This window comes from Cynoglossus semilaevis, chromosome 17 (assembly GCF_000523025.1).
Source record: "Cynoglossus semilaevis isolate Cse_v1.0 chromosome 17, Cse_v1.0, whole genome shotgun sequence".
NCBI classification, from domain to species: domain Eukaryota; kingdom Metazoa; phylum Chordata; class Actinopteri; order Pleuronectiformes; family Cynoglossidae; genus Cynoglossus; species Cynoglossus semilaevis.
This window is the reverse complement of record NC_024323.1, coordinates 7,895,923-7,916,742: the sequence shown is the minus strand read 5'-3', so window position 1 is coordinate 7,916,742 and position 20,820 is coordinate 7,895,923. Positions and strand designations below refer to the sequence as shown.

The 20,820-nt window shown below is 43.2% G+C and overlaps 1 protein-coding gene across 1 annotated transcript; it reads right to left on the bottom strand.

Annotated features, from left to right (window-relative positions):
• Positions 1–9,332: 9,332 nt before the first annotated feature.
• On the bottom strand, positions 9,333–11,381 carry LOC103393033 (probable G-protein coupled receptor 139; the record flags this gene model as incomplete). Its single annotated transcript, XM_025064520.1, has 1 exon — positions 9,333–11,381. A coding segment is annotated over one exon (1,113 nt), but the record flags the coding sequence as incomplete, so codon positions are not given.
• Positions 11,382–20,820: the final 9,439 nt, after the last annotated feature.

Below are 20,820 nucleotides of genomic sequence, written 5' to 3'. Positions count from 1 at the left end.
ATTCTTCCTCTTCTGCATTTCTCCCGGACACCTCCCAAAGGGTGTGTAGTCACTTTGCTGCCGTCTATCGCCCAATGAACACATTGCAGCGCCACGATTGCTTCCCTTCATCGTCGGATCCGTTGATGTTCATTCATGTGAAGTTACATTTTATATTTTATCTTTATATTTACAGGTTCATAAATAAAATGTCCGCTAAATGTCCAAAGATGGCTGTCAAGTGTTTAATGTTTAGCGTTAGCCTCTGGTTCTCTTCATTGGTTTTAAATACTAATTCGTAGAAAAGGAAGACGCTTTAATGTACAATATTTTCCTTTGAATTAAAGTGTCTTTACTCATAGTTTGGTTTGAACTCTTCAAGAGAAATCCTGCATTTGAAAAATCTGATTTACTTCTACTGTGCTTAGGATAAGTAAATTCAACACGTTACTTTGCTCCAATATTAATATTTCTGTTCAGAAGTGAATTCCAGTTCCAATTCCATGTACACATTAACATAGTGATTAGTACTAGGTTTTATGTAGTATTGTACAAGGTGTTGGGTCATTATTGCAGAAAAACGTTTGACTTGTAAAAAATAAATACACAAACTAAATTCATTAATTGTTTAATTTCGCTTGTTTCAGCCGGATCACTGCAGTAATTCTCCAGGAGCCCAACAGAGGGCGTTCCTAGCTCAGATCCTGGTTGTCGGAATGAGACAGTTCCTTCAAAGTAATGACAGCTTTTTGCCTTTCGGCTTTTTTGCTATTACACATCAAGAACACAGACATTTCTCTGTGACGACCAGGAGTGATCAGAATATAGAATGGCCGAACCTCCACACCTTCCCTGATTACTTCCTGCGGCAAAGACACCGACACGGGCTCTCGCCGTCACCTCTCACAAATTAAGTTTATCCTTATGAGATTTGAGGATAGCTTCAGATATATGTGAGTATCACAGCAGAACTGGGAGAGAAGAAAACATCAAGATGAGTAATGGACATTAGAGGGAGGAGGGGGTAGGGGTAGGGGTGGACCCTAGGGACCAGTGATGACAACTCATTTGGACCCTTTATTGCTGCGAGCCTTTTTAATTAATCACTCTCTTATGTATCGAGTACAGGCAGAGAATTTGGCGAGGCAGAGAGGCTGCATTCACCTCCCCAGACTACGCAACACAACAAACCCAGTGAACCAGGACTGACAAGGCACCGAGCTACGTACTTATTTGTTGGGATACAAACACAACAAGGAATTTCATGTTATTAACCTGCAGCGTTTTAGCTGCTGCTGCTACTGCTGCTCTCATTGCGTCATCTCTGACTGCAGGGTCAGACGTCTGCTGGCTGCTCCACTGACCGCTCAGGGCTGCTTGGACATTAAATGTTCATCCAGTCTCATCAGCTGAAAGATTCGGTTTCTGTCGGAGCAGCAGAAACATTGGGTTTTGAACAGTCAGACTGCAGTTTGTCGACTGTCACGTGCCGAGCTGCAAATTGCAGCCAAAATGTGACTGATGGGCTGTCATTAAATTCTTACTTGCCTCCACTGATTGTGTGAACTAATCAAAGTCAGAGTGGTCACTGCTGTGGTCTCCACTCACTGACACAGTTCTGCACATCCATCCCTCACTGACAGCCGTCGTCAAAGGTCGGCGGTGGTCCGGGAGAGAAATGAGTGGGGTCTTTTCTTATTTTGGCCTGTCACAGTAAATGCCCCTGCTGCTCCATCACAGCTCCCTCTCACTCACTCCTGACTTCGTTCACCTCTCTGTGTCGCTGCCCAGGCAGTGTTTGGCCAACAGCTGAGAACCAGGGGGAGAACCAAATGTCTTTGCCAGATGAAGGGGTCGTTTCCAGCTCTGTCCTGTAACTGGGAGAGTGAGAGGCTCAAAGAGCGCTCCCCGGTGGGCTGTAAAGGCCACTGTGGAGGAGGGAGTCACAGCCCATACACACACACCCACATGCACTGTTTTTTGTATTTTTGAGCACATCACACAAATCCCACCCTCACCCCTCAACCCAGTGCACTTTAAATTGTGGGGCGTGCCCCAGCAGTGGGGAACAGGTCACGGCAGGTGGGGTGGACAAATGGGAGGACATTTTCAAGGTTCTTTTTTTTATAGATTTATAGATTTTAATTCAATATAAAATATGACGTTACATTATTGTTGGGGTAACATGGGTAAGGGGTAGGGAGTGTCCATGTCCATAAACCACCACTGCAGTGTCCTCTTCTGTCTGTGTCTCTGGGGTTAATTAGTTTCACCCGCCTCACCTGTGTCCTGTGGTTCCCTGGTAATCAGTTCTGACTCGTCTCACCTGGTGTCCTGGGTACATAAACCTCATTCTCCCTCACTTAGTCCTCTTGTTGTTTGTGGCTGTTGTCTGTTACTTGTTGTGTTGTCTATTGTGTTGCCTATTGTTCTCTTTTGAAACCAGTGTTTGGACACTGAGCCATTTTTTAATTTTCTTTAACATCTATCTTTAATTCTGTCTCTGTGTTCCGCTGATGTTGTTTTGTAATCCATTTTATTATGAACCACGATTAAATTTGCAGTATATAATTACTGTTTCCCTGCTCTGTTAAATTGACGAGGCGTCGCTGCAGTACACAGCAGAGAGGAAATGTTTTCAGCGGTTGGGTCAGTGAGTTTACAGCGTGAGAAACGACACCTGTAAGAAAAATGGATGCAAACAGCCAAATGTTTTTGCAGTGGGATGTTTTATATTCAGTCTCCAGCCCAGCTGTGGTGTGATGGATTGCTGTGGCTGCAGTTTTGTTCCTAAGACTTGAGTAAGAGAGTGGTGTCCAGTAAAAGCTGCTGAGGAGTGAGTGACAGCTGTGGAGATAAAGGAGGCTCTGGTGGAGGTCTTTATGTGAAGACATTTATAATTTACTAAACCTTTGTGGCTGAAGAGAAAGAAAGACAAGGAGGGAAGATGAATAGAGGTGACATCAGGAGCTAAGAACAGGAGGGTTGTCAGTCTCATTAAAACCTGTGACGGCGGCGTTGTGTTCTCCATCACTCATCTTAGAAAAACCAGGGTGAATCTTTCATGTCGCTGTGTCATCATGGCAGCTGCTGGATTTACATCAGTTTTCCTTCTGATTTTTTTTTTTCCTCTCCAGTTGCTGCTTAGCTGTCGTTCTAGGACACGTGTGTCAAACTCAGGCCCGGGGTCCAAATCTCGGCCGCAGTGTAATTTAATTTGGCCTGTGAGATCATATCAAATGTGTAGTGGAGTTGGCCTGCCAATATATAACTGACTATATACTGACAGGATTTGTATTAGTGATGTATGTTAAAGCACATACATTTTGGTTTTTTATTGTTGGCCTGTGGGGGAAAAAATACATTAAAAAGAACTCAAAAGGCTACAGATAGAAACAAATATTGTTTTATTTTTAAATGTAACTTCTCATGTGTTTATAACATTAACCTTCAGTTGTTCCAGATTCAGTGTTTACGCAAAACTTCCATATGACAGAATTCTGTTATATATCTAGAGAGAAGGGAAAACATTCACAATTAATGTCAATTTATCAATTTAATTTTGGCCCACTGTGAATTTGAATTTGACACCCTTGTTGTGACATCACATCAGTGGTCAGTCACACACACACGAACACAGCATCTCAAATGTGCGCGAGATGGCGAAACCACGTGCCCACTTCCGGTGTCAACTTCACAGGTGACCTTTTGTTTCAGCCCTTGTTTGTCTGGTGGACTGTTTGATGCTGTAAACAGCCTGAATTAAGCATTACTCCTACATCAAGGTGGTGTGGTTTAGCAGATGAAAGCATTAGGGCTGCACAGTGGGTAATAGATGACACAGGTGGGCATTCACAGAGAGAGGGGGCGGGGCAGCTGGGGAGAATGACTGGGTGTGTGATGAAAGGGGGGATTAGCATGGATTCATCATCACAGCAGAGCCAGGAGTGGTTCTCTGCCACTGTCAGGAGAGAAACCCAGCGGGTTAATAAAGTAAAGCAGCACAAAATCAGAAGGAGCTTTGTCAGCACATCCTCAGGCACCCGGAACCTTCTGACAAATGTGTTTGAGGCAGATAGATTGGTATTCATTCCATTATCTAGAATTCCATTCCAAGAATCTAGAAAATTAAAACAAAATCTAAAATGAATCCAGTTCAGTTATTTAATCCAGCTAAGCCGAATGATTAGTTTAGCTGAATCCTAGCTAGTAGCTATTTTAAAATATATATCTTCAGTGAACTGGAGGATCAGAGTAGTACCAGTGTACTCTTCTAATGACAATAGTAGATACGACCACATTCGTGCAGTGTAGCACCCCCTGCAGGGGAGGAAGACAAGTTAATTTGCACAAGAAGTACAGTATGCAAACGTTGTAAAAAGGTTCTGTAATAACAAACCAAGTAGAGTTTCTAAGTTATACTTTCTTTAGCAAAGACTATAATTAAAAAGACCTCTGTGTTTTGATCCTGTTTGGATCTTGGATCTCTAAATTCTTTGTTATTTTCTCCCTAATTTTATAAAAAACAATTTCACAAACTCATCCATGTCGTAGACACGACCCTTTCTTCTTCTCCCTGACATTAGAGCCACGTCTCTTTGATGAAGCTTCAGAACTGTGCAGAACAACACAACAGTTTGGTGATGTGTTAATTGGCTTCTGAGGAGCTGTGTGTGTGTGTGTGTGTGTGTGTGTTTTGATGAGACGGACGTGAGAGATGCATCTGTGGATGTAACCAGAGGAATTTACGCAGTAGTTAGTTGAGTTTGAGGAGTGCGTGATACATGGAGGTGTGTGTGTTTGTGTGTACACTATGCTCTTTTTCTCACGTCTTGCAATGACAGGGACAAAGTGTCAGCTGTGTAAGTGCTGCCGTCAAGACTTTAATTGGCTACACACACACACACACAGCTGGATTCATCCTCCTCGTCTTGCTCTGTTGCCGTGGAACAACAAAGCTCAGTTTGTCTCTGTAAAGAACAGTGTAACTGTCATCACACCCACACGTGGACCAACTCTCACCTCCTGTGAATGGACGTGGAACAGGACTCAGGTTCAACTGGTTACCGTCCAGGACAAGGAACACCGCAGACACCGAAATGTGATTGGTATTGAAATTGGAAATGTAATAAGTGCAGTTTTCTGATCGGACCTGACTGTGTTCATTAACCCTTACACTGAGACTAATTAACATTTTTGCGCATCCTTTTTCCAACAAAGGAGAATTCTCTCTTGTTGCTGTGTAAACTACGCAACTTTCAAAACGTAATCTTTTGGGATCAGCCGTCGTTAATGAGCTCCTGCTTGTCGCAGCTCACCACGCAGGAGACACACTCTACCTACGGCTGCCACTGTGTGCCGTCCCTGTGAGAAATCAACCTTTTTAAAATCAACCAAAATCTAATTAACTTTTTTTTTTACCCCTCGTTAGCTTTCAAACTGAGAATTTAGTTAAAAACTAACATCAGCTTTTATTGTTAATAAAGCATTTGAACAAAGACCTCCCTCTGGTGTGAACCCCCTAACAATATGTAAACAACAAACTTGTTAGTTTTGTATTGAACCACTGAAGGAACAAAGACACATCTGTCTGATTACTCAGAGATACTTTATTTTTTTGATCAAAAATATTGATAATGACCCTTATTTTTTGTGTACTTTCTCACAGTACATTAATACATACTCTTTACACAATCAGTACATTCATTAGAAGGAAAATATTGGCAAGCCTATTAATAAACACTCCAGAACAACCAGGAAACACAGTTTTAAAACACTGCCATGAAGAGAGTTCAAAGTCTATGAAGAAAAGAAAGAAAATCAGTAGAAAATCACAACAGATAAAATTCTGCCTGAAGCATTTTTTTTTACATTCATGGATATATTTTTAAGTACTGTGCTATATGTAAATATATTCATCAGGACTGAGTATAAATACATATTTGATTTCATACAATACAGGTCGTTGGCAAAAAACACATGTTTAAAGCTTCTCTCTGTCTAACGAGGGGTTTGTATACACACACACACACACACACACTCACACACGCACACACAATTGCATTCCCTCTTTTTGTTACCCTGACATTAATTTTCATCATCGTTAACGACCTATAGCCTTAATTAACCATGTCATTTTCACAGACCCTATAAAAGAAATGAACGTCATCGTTGTCATGGCAACCATTTTTGGCAGAACAAGTAACTAGTAACCAACTGCTGGTTAATTAAGCCATTACTGTATGTGATGAACCAGATAATTAATACCACTATTTTGCTAGCTCTTTTGTATTTAGCTTGAGCTAGTTGTTAGCATCTTTTTGGTGATCCATCACACTCCTGCTCATGGTCATGGTTCTGTGCTTTTTTAACCTAACCATTCACACAATTGACTGTGATTCTTCGACAGGATTTCTGTTTTATTAATTAAGTGTAATCATTTAATTTAAGTTATTTACAAAAACCAGCACAGCGGCACTTCCAGCACACTGTTCCTCCAAAGATTGCTGGGAACCAGATGGAGCATCCATTTCTTGATCTAGGGTCTGTGCTTTCAACCATCAAACAGCCCTTTGTGGACAGAGCTTGTGGAAATGTTCTAATAGCAGTGACTTCAGAACTAAATGTGTCCACGTAATCAAAGACAGACAAGTACACAAACACCCTGTAGAGCCGAGGCCAGCAGAGGGAGGTAGAGAGGAAAACTGGGCAAAAAGATAAAAACGTAACAGGAGAAAATAAAATATTTTCCTGTGGTGGATTGATGTTTGGTAACCTTTTAAAAATCAGATGACAGGCAAACTTAAAAGACTGAGTAAATCATACACACACACACACACACACCGACACACACACTCTGGCAAGCGTCCCCTCACGTGCAGTAGGATAAGACACCTGCATGTGACGCCCCTCCACTGAACCCTCTACTTTGGTTTCCCAGCATGCCTGCCCTGTTCCCTGGAGGCAGCAGGAGAGAGGCAGCAGTTGTCTCACAAATGTCACATTAACATGGCTGAAACACTGGACGGGGGTTAACAAGAAAAATGAATGCCATGGCAACAGTGATCTGGAATGAGCTCCTCCAGCTGAAGCCAAAAACCGGTTTGTAATGATGTGACATTCTTAATGACCGCAGTCCTGACCATCAGACATCAGTCAGCCGCATGTCCAAGAACATCAACAGTTTTGACTGCTTTTACACTAAATCAAATGAAGTTGATGTACATTTGGTGAAGGAGCCCGGTGATTATTGATCATCGACTTTTCATCTCCATCAAATAACACTTGGCTGATTAACAAACCCCGCCCTCCTCACGTGTATGGATCAATCTTCAGATGTAAAGGGATGGAGTGCAGCAATATTCTTAGTATGCACATGTAGCACAAAACACTTAGTGGGGGGGGGGGGTGGCAACTGGCACTCCCTCATCCACTTAGCAGTCCTGAAGAAAATCAATTTGTGTGGAACAAAGAAATGGGAATTGAGAGTGGAGCTGTGGCTGTGGAGTAATGCCCCATGGACACAGCTGAACGGGGGGAGTTTGGGAGGAGACCCCGGTTGATTTTTTACGTGCAAAGTGCGATATAACATAAACTAACATCTGCAAACCACCTTATGGGCAGATTTTGCCATAAATAATAAGGAACCTGTGTTAGCATTCAGCAGCGCCAGTCGTCAGCAGGTGTGGGCCCTCGAACAGAGATTTTATGTGGCCCTGACTTGAATGTGCATTATTTATGTGCCTCCAGGATCATAAGACAGATCTAATAAATCATACAGGACCAACATTTAATTCTTCTCACTGCCCAGTGACTGAGAAATAGGTCTGTAGTCTGTGGAAACACTCAGTTAGCTCGTCCTAATTTGCCCCAGTGTTATCTCACTTCACATGCACCAGGAGCTGCAGACTGGGTGGCATGCATTCAAATATTATGCCATTTGTTTTGTTTGAAGTAAATTTAATTAAAAAAAACCGATGCACATTTGTATGCATACCACAAACCAGTGTTTCCCAAACTTCTTTTCTGGGGACACATATTTTAAAAGTCACAAACCTTCGCCACCCAAGTCAATAGACATTATTCATAAACTCCTGGGAAACATGATGCGAAACGACCCAAAAAATAAAGACTATATTTGAGCTAGGCCATAAAAGACTGGCCTCAAGTTCTAGCCTCGTGTTTTTTCACTTTTCACTGCACTTTTTGTGACCTATTGAAAAGAAAGAAGTAAAGATGCCCCTACTGGCCAGAAGCAGTATAACAGACAAACATTTTTTCACAACTTTAAAATAAATATTAGACAGGACATCCACCTATTTATCTTGGAAGATAATTCCATCACAGATACAGTGTCTTCTGTGTCTGCAGGTCTAAAACACACACTGGTGAAAAAAGGGACAGATTTAAGACCTACGATGAATAACTTGATTTTATAACAGCTTTAAATCATCTCATCTCCACTGAAAGGATATAAAAACTAAATGTTCATTCTCTTTATATTTATGTTATTCTAAATTGAGATTTTCCATCTAGGTTCCAAAAAGTCACATCATGGGTCATGGTTTCTACTTCATCTCTGTAAGGACGTAAAGATCCAAACCAAATGGTTTTCTATTTAAAGGCTTTGTTTTTCTTTTCATTTGCAGGGATTTTATCATTTGTTATTCATGCAGTACTTTGATATAAAAACGGACTTAGATTTGCACTGCTGCCATTATCGGTAAATGTGATATTTATGCTAATATAGTTCAGTTTATTGGAAACTGTAATGTTCAAACACACTCCTTTATATTTTTCTGTAATAACGTTGGTCTGACTCACGCTAAAATTAGCCGTCAAACAAGACAAAGCTGCAGCGATTCTCTCTCAGTGCCACATTGTATTTGGGTGTCAAACTAAACGTTTGGACTTCACTGGCTGTGACAGATGGAGCTGCAATTTATCAGATTTGGAACATTTGTCATTATCTGTCTGAAACCTCCAGGCAGGTATTAGCCGACAGAGAACCTGTCCTCAGGCGCCAACTATTCTTGGATGAAAGAAGACAATCTGTGCAGAATCCAGTGTCTGCAGAGGAATGTGCAGTGATTCTAATGTCTTAAAGGGAAATATGTACAGTACAACATATTTTGCTCTGCTGCTCACGTACTTGTGTGGCCCTGAGACCAAATGGACTGTTGCATTATGGGAAAGCTTTGGTAAAATGTTTGTCTTTTCCTCTCCACCTCTCTCGTCCTCCTTGGTTTCCAGAAAGCTAAAGGGTTAAAGATACATGTTCCTCTACATTCTTTGACATCACCAAGCTAATGGCTAACAGTAGGTCATCATTAACAGTTGATACAGGAGCGTCTACTTTTAGCAAAAGTGTCCCATTTAAAAATGCGATGAGTCGATTGATGACGTCACAGAAACTCTTTCATCAGTTACAGTCAGGTCTACTGTGAGTCAACATTGAGCACCTACTCATTCTACAGCCACTTCACTGTGTGGTCAGTTGGTGCTGGACAACCAGTGCAGTCTTGTACGCAGCACACACAGCGTACAGTTGAGGGGGGGGGGATGGTGGAGGGGGTTGGTCTTGTTTTATAAAGCCATTTATCCGGCCTTGGAGACTCCTCTGCATATTAAATGGGAAATTACAGCGCTGTTTAACTTTGCTTGGGAGACAAGTGGGTACTACAGGCAGCCGACACGCTGTCAGTGGTTCTGCCTGAGTGGATCACCTTATTCAGCTGAGGTGTTTAATGCCCAGACGCCGACTGTATCTCTGCCATGTCGAAACGACTCCCGGAGGAGCAGAGACGCAGCTGTTCAAATCGCCTCCACGTTTGGCTGGCTCTGCTGCCAAACCACTTGATGCTTCACCAAGGATTCCTCTAATTGTCAGTTTAGACCATGGCACTGATTCACAAGGTGGCTCATAAAGTCAGTGATGGATGTGTGTGATAACAGTTTTATCAGTCACTGACATGAGCTGCTCTCAGTCTACATTAGCTCCATTTTTTTTGCAAAGAGGAAATATTCACTCTCTATTTGATGCTGGTCACTGCTTTGTGAATAATTTATTTGACATGTCAGTTCTGCCAAACACACGTGTGCAGTTGGCTCCTCCATCTTACCAGCCAGTCACTTTGTTGTAAAAGCTAGCTCTGTAGCTTCCAGTCGTGTTGACATTTCAGAGCGTCAAAGAGTCCCACGTGGCCAACGCTGGTCACAACAGAGACAAATCCTAAAATATGTCCCCCTTAGGACTGAGGTGGGGGGGTAGCTGCTGGTGGCTAAGAGACTCAGTTGGAAATACAGACTGGCTTTCCATTTTTGTCGTACTGGTATACAAACATTTTGATACAGTGGGAGTTGGCTGGTGAGATCCAGGGACTGCTCGTGATGGAGAAGTTGTGGCTGGCGTAGAACGGTGCCGCTTGCTTGCGGCAGTGGACCAGCGCTCTGAGCACGTTGGCCGCCATGCCCCTGAAACGCTTGCTTATGAAACAATACAGGAAGAAGTTGACGCCCGTGTTGAGCAACGCTAGCATGTTTGCCAGATCGGTGAGTGTGTGCAGCAGCCGCCCGGCATCTTGAGTGGCCGGAGGAGGGGAGTAGAAGTGGTAGAGGATGATGAGGGTGCGGGGCGCCCACAGCACTGCAAAAATGGACGTGATAGCGAGGAGGATGGCGGTGGTTTTGCCGGTGGAGTAACCACGGAGGCGAAAACAGTTGCGGCGTCTACGTAGCTTGCGCACGATGACAGCGTTGAGGGAGAAGAAGATGGTGCAGGGGAGCAGGTAGACGGTGGTGCAGTGAGCCCACACCAGAACGTGCTGGGCCACGGTCCTTCTGCTGCCCTCCCCTGCGTCTGTGCCACCGCTGCCACCGCTGCCCATCCCTGGCAGACTGTGCCACAGCTCAGGCCACCAATAATAAGGAGCTGCAGACAGCAAACAGCACACGTACACCGCAAATATCACCCTGCGCGTGCGGGCGGGATAGGAGACCGTGTGGTAGCGCAGTGGGTGGCAGACGGCGATGTAGCGGTCGATGGTCAAAGGCACGGTGATCCAGATTGAGGTGTGAATGGAGGAGAACTCCAGCACCTGCACTGCACTGTTTAAGGACGGCGGCAAAGGCATGGCCAAGATGAAGTCTTCCAAAATGAAGTCAACAAAAACAATCAGGAGTAGAACCAGAATGTCGGCGGCTGCCAGAGCCAGGAGATAGTTGTAGGAGGATTTCTGACGACGCAGCACCAGCTGGGACAGGATAACCACTGTCAGGATGTTGGCTGTTAGTGGGGTGAAAGGGCGATGGTGAAGGAAGTGTGGAGGTGATTGAGTAGTTGGATGGAGGAAATAGAGAAGTAATGGCAAAAGAAGAAAGATGAGGCGTGAGCACAGGTTATGGCAGGGAAGGAAACAGAAAAATCCGAGTTAGTCGACAGATTATTAACAAAGGTCAACATTAGATAAACAGGTGAAAGCAGAAGAGATGCAACAGAGGAGACACATAATGTACTGCACACACAGTACTGTACTGCACACCTGTCTATACAACATGTACAAAAAGAAATCACCACAAATCAGCAGCAGTGCCGTGGACTTCACGGGTTTAGGAGTCTAAAAGCTGAACTCTCTTCACTCAAACTATTACTTCTGGTCCAATATAAGCAAAAAAAGACCTTTTATCATCACAAGTCATTTTCTCTAAGCCTCGGCGGCTCTTACACCCTGATAATCCCTCCCCTGTTTATGGCTCCTTCCCTTTTCTCCTTCATCTACACCTGCTGTGTAATTCTAACTGCACCTGCCTCTGCCTTTGGCCAACTTGTTATCTCTAATAAAGAGGCAAATTACAACAAAAACAGGGGAGCCTTGTGCAGCATCACAGCTTTGGCAAGTCCACTAATGTCTGTCACCCTGCCTCTGGCAATTTACTGCCTGAATCCAAACACAAGGACAACCCCACCTCCGCCTGTCTGTCTCTCTCTCTCTCATAGTCCTGGCATACCTTGTCAAAGCTTGTCCTCTGTGCTGAAGATTAAAAGTTTTTTATATATAAATATCTGTCTCACTGACTTGTCAACATAACAGATCAAATGTCCCAGGGTGGAGGCCACTGCTCCTTTGGCAGTTCTGTAGAAAAGAACACGGACACAAAGGCTTGGATGTAGCTGCTGCTGCATCCATAGAAATCACAAATGCTCCACGTCTGCATTAGTCAGGAGGAGCGCAGCGCCGTCCTTCTTACAAGGAAGAGCACTTCAAAAATTGATTTTAACACAAGGTCGTTTCTCATCTGTCTTCTCTTTCTTCTCTGATTCTGTTGGCGTGGTAACACTCTATGTTGTTCAGGTTCAACTGGTCTCCCGTATGGAGGGAACCGGACTACTTCACGAAAGCCTGCTTCAGGACTGTGTGTGTCTCCGTGTAGCCTGTTAGTGTTTGTTTGTGGTTGAAATGTTAGCTGTTAGCAAGTTAACAACTACACTTACACTGTACATACCATGCATTTAAGTTGTAGTGACAGAGAGCAACATGGCTAATGAATTTGTTGTTATGGAATTACTGGAACGCAGGCTGTGCTACGTTGTTTGGGCTCTTTGCACGTCTTGGGCGCGATATAAAAATATTGTATGAAAAAACCTCAAAAATGTTCTGTTCAAAAATAGGTCAAGGAAAGGAAGGAAAGGATGAAAAAAAAGATTGAATAATAAAGGCATTCCTTTCAAAATAGAATTATTTCTTTGAATTCTGGTGGATGACTTGGATCAGATTTTTATGTTTTCCTGATTTAGAAAAAACATTTTTTAATAAAACTTTTCATATTGTAGTTTTTCAATATGTCTTTTTGTCAAATTTAAATTGAACATATTTTGAAATTATATTATCTTTCTCTGGTGGATTCTAACTATTGTTGATTTGGTTGTTTTTGTCTTTGTTTCCTCACAAACAGACCACAATCCTGTCAGACACGACTGAGGGAACTTTTATTGAAGTCTTAAACACTTTGTATTCTCAGCCTTTGCCGTCCTCGTCATGTTTTACAGTAACTTTTATGCTTCATTACCAACTCTGACTCTGTCTCACGGCATAAAATGAGTCACTTCACACGCGCCGTGTTGGAATGCTGTCAGGTGGTGTTTAATACCATGATGACTTAAATCTAACAGATTTATATTTATTTAAAAGGTTAAACTCTCAGGAGGAATGAAGACGGAGGTGTTGATTAGAGGAGGTTTAGAGTGTGCTCACACTGAAGACAAGTCAGATGCACCACCTGACCAAACTAAGACCCGTAAATGTGAAGAGGTACACCATAATAAAATCAAGTGACAAATCTGAGGATTTAGACGACATTTAGCTCAAGAGGCAGCATTTGTTTGGAAAAATGAAACGTCTGTTGCAAGTACAACTGTCCTCACTACTTAATAGTGCCCTCTGTTGGGGAGTTGGGGAAGGTATTTGCCTGGTTTACGTAATATTTGTTTATTCATGTCATAGTCATGTTGTATTAAACCTTCAGTTAAATATTAAATACGATAACAGTTGCAAACCAGCATTTTTATGCGGAACACGCTGGTACAACACCGTCGTGTCCAATCTGTTCCATCACTGACATTAACGCTCTCGGCATCTGTCAGTGTTTACGTTCGTGCGTGTATCTGCACGGCGGTCTGCCGATGTGGTAATAGATCTGGGATTGGATTAAGTATGGCAACAAAGTCTGGTGGATCACACTTCACAGTCTCCACCACCATCAGCTGATTACAAATTACACGGTCGGCTCCAGATCACGACTGAAGATGTCCTTGCCAGACTGGGGGAAGTGCCTCAGAAGACACATGACCAACACGTGTCTGCACATGCATTCACAGATTATAATGAATGGGCCGGCCCAATAACAAAGCCTCTATCAATAACCCTAAATGACACTTCCAAACAGTTTAGTGGAGCCAGCGGGTCGATGCGTTCGTACCCACGGAGGTTGTTTCTCAGTCAACCACACCAGCCCAGGCAAAGTCCAACAAAATGTGCTGAAACTTGATTTATTCCATTATTGATTTTGCGGTTGCAGGTACTGACACACTGTTTCATCCTCATTTACTTTTGTTAAATGGTTGTCAGTTTGGGCTGTGATCACTGAGAAGCACGGATCAATCAGACTGTGAAAGGGCTGTGAAATCTGCTGTTCTCCTAAATCTTTGTCACATTTTTTTAATCCAGTAACTTGGTGACTCTGTGCAGGAGATTAAATAATGCAATTGTATATGACTGACATAAACAAAACTAACTTGTGTTTTTGTGATTAATATTCAATGTCTCTGACTATTACAGTCCATTTGATTCATGAGGGACAATAAAAAAAAACGTTTAAAACGAGTTGTCGTCCATATATATAAAAAAGACTAAAGGACTAAAACGACTTTGACAATAAAAAAACAAATTAGCATAGCTAGTTAGCATAGCTACTAAACACGAGCCGCTAACAGCAAATCTTAATTAAATCACTTAATTGAGAAGACGCTGAATAAAATGAGGCAAATGGGATTTACTGGAAGTTCACAGAGGTTTGAAGATTGAGATACGGAGATTGGAAATGTGCAGAGAAAAGAGAGCAAAAAAAAAATAATGATGGAATGATTGAGATGAAGCTGCCGGGCAGAAAGAAAAAGTTAAGAATCTAAGAGGAGATTCATGAACGTAATGAGAAAAGAATATGGAAATTGTTCCTTGTTGCAGTAAGAGAGAAAAGAGGAGAATAAATTGGAGGCAGATGATCCACTTTACTGACACCCCCCCCCTCCCCCCCCCCACAGGGTTACAGTGATAAAAGAATATAAAAAATATTGTATTATTTCCACATAATTACTTCACATTCATATTCCAGTTCATGGTCATCTCTTTTTAGTTTTTGTTTTTCTTGTTTCAGTCTCGTGACTGATTTTAAGAAGTCAAGGCGTTATTTCCTCAGAGGCTTCTTTATCTGGAGATTTAAAGTTTCTGGTTTGTCTGCGCCGTTACGGAAGTTAAATTCCAACTTTCTTTTCACAAATCCTAGACAATAGAAGACACCTTTGAAGAATGGTCTTTGTTTATCATACCGCTGTTCTTGGATTCTTCCTCTTTTCCTCTCCTCACACACTACTCAACACAGCAGAGTGACATGGAATGGGGAACAGTGTGCTACTAGCTGTCGCCTGGCCGAGTCTCGTTCTGTTAGGGCTCCCTCATGAGACGGGGGCCTTCCACAGACAAACAAAGAGAATCTGCAGCCAGCTTGACATTTCCATTTAGCTCTTTTCAGCCTGCACCAGGTCGCCCATTCAATTCAAGTGACTCCTGCTCAGCGTCGTCTCTGGGGCTGGGGATGGGCTCGCTTAGATTTGCAATCCACAGGTATGAGGTGGCACACGCTGGTCTCGTCTCAGTGGGGACAGACGAGCGCAGAGAGAAAACAGACGCACAGAGGACACACATGAGGCAGCAGAGCTTGCAAACACAGAGATTCTTCTTTGCACACCTGGATGCACACAGGTCCACGTGGAGACCTGGCCCACTTTTCTTTTTCTTTTTCTTTTCCATTCTCCTTATGCATGAAAATTAAGCGTGTCCTGCTGAGAGATGGCTACAGAACTTAGACTAATTTGCTGCGTTTGTCTGTTTGACCGCATTTGATGTTGTTTTGTTGCATTTTCCCCCACCCTCCGGCACCCGTCCCCATAACAAGCCACAGGGTTGTTGGTGTGTTACGCGGGAGGGGAGAGGGCAGAGCGAACTCCCCGAGGTGTACGACACGGCTGAGTCATCCCAACGGCAACAGGACGCCTGCGACAAACTACACTGCACCACTGAACCACTGAACCCATACAAACCAGGGGCAGAGGATGAAACACCTCCACCCACAGACAGAGTATCATTCCACAGACCCCCACACCTCCACCCACATTATATATATATATATATATATATATACTGTACTATATATATATAGTTTCTTTTGTTTGTTTTGTTTTTAAAATAAAATGAAAGCGAAGACTTTTTAATGTCACCCAGGGGAGATTCAGGTTTGGGTTAGAGAGGCAATAAAATACATTATAGAGGAACTCAGGAAGAAATGGATGGATGGTGGAAGTGTGGTCTGAGGAAGAAGGAGAGAGCAGGTGACGGAGACTGAATGAATGGGAAGATTAAAAGAAAAAGACAGAGAGGGAGGCGCAGAGGAGAGCGTCCAGGAGGTGGGAGGACAGAGAGAGAGGAGGATAGTATCAAAGCTCTTCAAAGGTCACATACACTTTGTTCCTGATGACAAACATTTCCCTTTCGTTTTCTCCGAGTGTCAGATCTGACATAAAGCAGGGACAATTATTTTTTTAAAGTCCAGAAGCCCCGTCTCTGAAGGCAAATTACATTATTATGACATGTTCACCTGCTGTTGTGACCCCCCCCCCCCCCCCCCCCCCACACACACACACACACACACAAGAGTGAAGTCAGTGTTGGGTGTGAGAGTGTGAAACTACAACAAAGGCAGATGTGATAGAATAGTAGAGCGGAGTGACGAGAAGAACTGAACCATTAACTCCAAGTCCGTGGCTTCGGCTGATGATCCTGATGCTGTTCGTCTGCCTGCTCTCTTCTACAGCTGTCAGTGTTACAGCAGAAAGGACTGATCCTACATTTAGGCAAAGTCATCGTCAGTTTACCCCGAGTCAGTCTCCAGCTCCTCGTCTGACATTTTACTCCTCTGGTGGTGACTGGAGGAGATGCTAATGGCGGCTTTATAACCGTTTCTCACTGAGGTAACAGCATAAAGACGACTACTATCTGTTTTGCCCCGTGGTGGTTTTTTTTTTACACTTGACTCAGCATCTGTTGATCTTGTTGCCATGAGGGAGAGGTAGAAGGTAGAGAACGAACGGCAGTGTTGCGGTGGAGACTGTTTTGTTAATTATTACTAGGGCTGTTAAAGGATTACAACTTTCAATCTAATAATCACAGGGGAGTTGTAGATTAATCATGATTAATCATAATGAATGGAGATAAATAAACATTCCTAATTATAACAAATTAAAAACCTTTTTTTCTGTCTTGCTAAAAAAATTTGTTTGTGTTTCTTACCTGGTTTATTTGTGAAAAATCCAAATATTCGGGTTAAAAGTGTTAAAAAATTTGAAGAAAATATGAAGAGATGTAATTTAAAATTTAGCTTCAGGGTTAAATCACAATCCGTTTCTATTATTATTATACGAGCGTGTCCATGATGAGGAGTTTATATTTTAATTATTTTGCTGTCTGTTGTGGATGTGGTCATTGACTGCATATAATAAATGGACCTCTCCCTTCATTTGCTCTTTGACATATTGGTGTTAGTCAGTGATGCCTAATGACGCTGGTTTTAATTAGTGTCTCTTTAGTTTGAGAATCCACAGGTGACACAACGCGTGTTTTGTTTTGCAGCCACATTACAGTGTCCATTTCTCTGCCCGGTCAGATACCCTGTACTTCAGCAGTAAATATTACATCCATATCTGGGTTTATATCGCATTATCATCCAAACGTGTCAGGCATCGTTCAGAGTTTTTTGGCAGGAGTGACAGAGCTGTGCCAATGAATAAAGAGCATCTCTGATTTATTGCCTTTCTCCTCTCTCGCCTCCTCCGTCCTCCTGGGGCCTCACTGGCTCAACTCCCTCATGATGGACTGACATGTTCTTTTTCTTCTCCCGGAGACAGAGTGGCGACAAACCAAACTGCAAAACGCAAAAAAGTGCTCGCCACAAAACCCCCAAACTTCACATGCCCGCTCTGGTGAACACCGCCTGAACCTGAGCTCCACTTTTAAATTGATAGTCTCTATTAACAAGCCTGCGTCTCAACACAGATGACCTGCTGCTGAGCAGAATGACAGATCAATGGTCCAAACTGAAAATCAATCAGGCCTATCATCATTAAGTGGAGCTGACACTGTTCTAACGCAGCAACATGGAGGGTTGTTGGTGATGAACACGGCCGTATCCCTCGGGGGCGCTGATAAGTGGAAGTGGGAGGAGATGTTCTCCAGATCGAATGTTTACAGTCCCATGACGACGGAGGGATGAACAGCCACCCAAACTGAGAAAAGCTTTCAGCGAGACGGACACACTGTGAAGCACAAGCACCCACAGGACCGGGGGTGAGGACGGGGTGGAGGGAGGCGAGGACGGGGGGAGGGGGGGCAGCTGAGGATATGCAGAATTTTGGATTTTTATCTCAGTCAGGACCTTTTCCGTCCATCCATCCATCCATTTTCTTCCGCTTATTCGTTACTGCGTCGCGGGGGCAGCAGTCTCCACGACCGCCCCCCAAATCCCACTGCACCGCACCAGCCCCTCGTGAACCTTCCTGCAGGTGGTGAGTCCACTGGAAGGTACCAACCGCCCTAACCAGGATTTGATCTTGCCCAGGAGGTGAACCCTGGGGTTCCACACCAATGACAGATACTCTTCTCTTTCTTCAATTCCTGCCAGTATATCAGTGTTGTGTTCAACTAAACAGGCCCAGGTTTCACACTGACTATTAGCAGTATATCATGAGTGCCACGTGTTTCAGTCAGATGGAAGAAATAACTTGGTTTTCCCTGATACCATGTAAATGACCGACTCGTTTTGCTCTAAAGGCAAATAGCAGCACGCCCGGTTAGCAACTCTTTAATCCTCAGGGGGGAGCCGTGTGTTCACCGTGAATGAGCCGCGTTTCATTTGATGCATTCACCATGCACACAATTCATGTGAGCTCACTATTAGATCAAAGCGGCAGCTACTGCTTCGTTAACACACTGCGCTCACAAAGAACGTGATTAGTTTATAAAATATTCAATAAAATACGTACATAAATGTTCTTCAGGCCGCTGGAAGACGTGACATTAAGGCTGCCGCGGCTCCACATCAAACACAGATGACAGAAAACCGCGACTGCATTTCCACGCTGATGGCGTTTCGGCGTAACAGCTCGTTTCATGAACATATTGTGCAGGCGGGCTGACAGGGTCCATGTATATACATATATTTATATATATATGTAGATATTCAGAATTCAGTCTTCTCCTTCACTTACACACTGCTCTGTTCAATGACTGATTCAATTGTTTGCTTTACACATACAGGCTTCATCATGAAGAGCCGTCTCAGTGCTATGATCCTGGCATGTCAGCCTCTGTGGCTCTGAGCCAACGCATCCTGCTTCTTATGCCAGCACACGTCTGATGTGTCTCTATCAGTGGGTTTGGAGGGAGACAGAGTGAGACACAGGAAGGGACAGAGTGAGAGAGTGAGTGAGAGAGAGAGAGAGGGGGAAGAGAGAGAGAGCGATTAATTAAAAATGTGGCAATTCGTCTGGGCTCTGTCGTCTGTAGCTCCAGCTCTCTGGGCTCAGAGGTGCTACTTCACTGGTTCTACTCTTATTAATTTCACTCTCTCTCTCTCTCTCTCTCTCTTTCTCTCTCTCCTAATTCCTCTCTGAATGTCCTTCCTTGTCTCCTCCTGCACTGCAGAGTATATTCGGGTCATCATCTCCAGAGGTCACCTTGTAATCTATTCCCGACACTTGACTTCGTTAATACCTTTGCTCTTTGTCACTTGTCCTTTCCCACTCACCTGTTTGCACTTATTTTTTTAACGTCTACAGCCTTAAGGTCAGAATCTCTAGGTCGCCCTGTTGCTGTTACTTGACAAAACACAGGCCACTGATCAAGGTAATGGCCTCCGATCAATCAGTGGCGTTAACTACGGGTGGGTGACGCTCCCAGCGTACACACACACACATACACACATACACACAGACCAATGCATGAAACATTCATGATTTCATTGGTTGAAAGCAATGAGCCGTGTCACAATGATTGAACGAGGCTGAAGCCGCTGCAGCAAGACATCAGCTGCACTTCGCGCTGTCGTTACGGCAGGTTGGCATTAACTGCTTACATTAGCTGGTCATGCGTTAAAACAAATTGCCCAGAATGCAGCAGCAGAGAAAGAAGTCAAATTAAACTGAACTCTGGAGGAACTTCAAATGACAGCAGAGTAAATTCTCCCAGCCAGAGTGAACTCACCGTGCAGGAGAAAATAAAGAGGTGAGGATTGATCAGAATGAGAGACTTTTTCCTTTCACAAAGACAGCAAATCTTTAGAACCACTGCAGCCTTGGCTCACAGAAGCTTTTCACTTTGCACTGCAGATGTGTTTTAAATCCAAACAGCTTAGTGTCTTCAAACCGAATCTATCCTCCTAGCTGACAAAAAAATATATATATTCTTGTGTAAAATAAGCAAAAACACTGTGATGTTAATTGATTTTTAAATAAATCATCGACGCAGGGACAGTTCTTTTTTTCTTCCTCAATACTGTTTCCTTTTTGTCAAAAATGCCTCTGCAGTCACCAATGAGGAAACCAGAGATTATACAAAGAAAACATTTAAATCTCCCTTCACTGAAGGCTGCGTTTGAGGGGGGAGACCCAGGAATACACTGGAAATGGACCAAATGTTTGAGAAGTAACCTGATCAGTAAATGAGCCTCTGATAGATTCAGTCATTTTTGACATCTGTTTCATATTGATCTACAATATCTTTGTAGATCTGTTGACTTTTCCTCATGATTTCCATGCGAAGAAGCCTATTTTTCATACTAAGACTCAGACTAAAAAGCGAGGTATTGGAGACATTTCCACATCTTCCTAATGCGGAAGATGGAAACAATTCCCATATTTTTCTTCCTTACTTACAGAATTGCAGTATATCTGACATGTTTTGGCTAACTTTAGGCTAACCTGTAGTTAAAAATGCAGAGAAAGAACGTGACGGCAGAAAA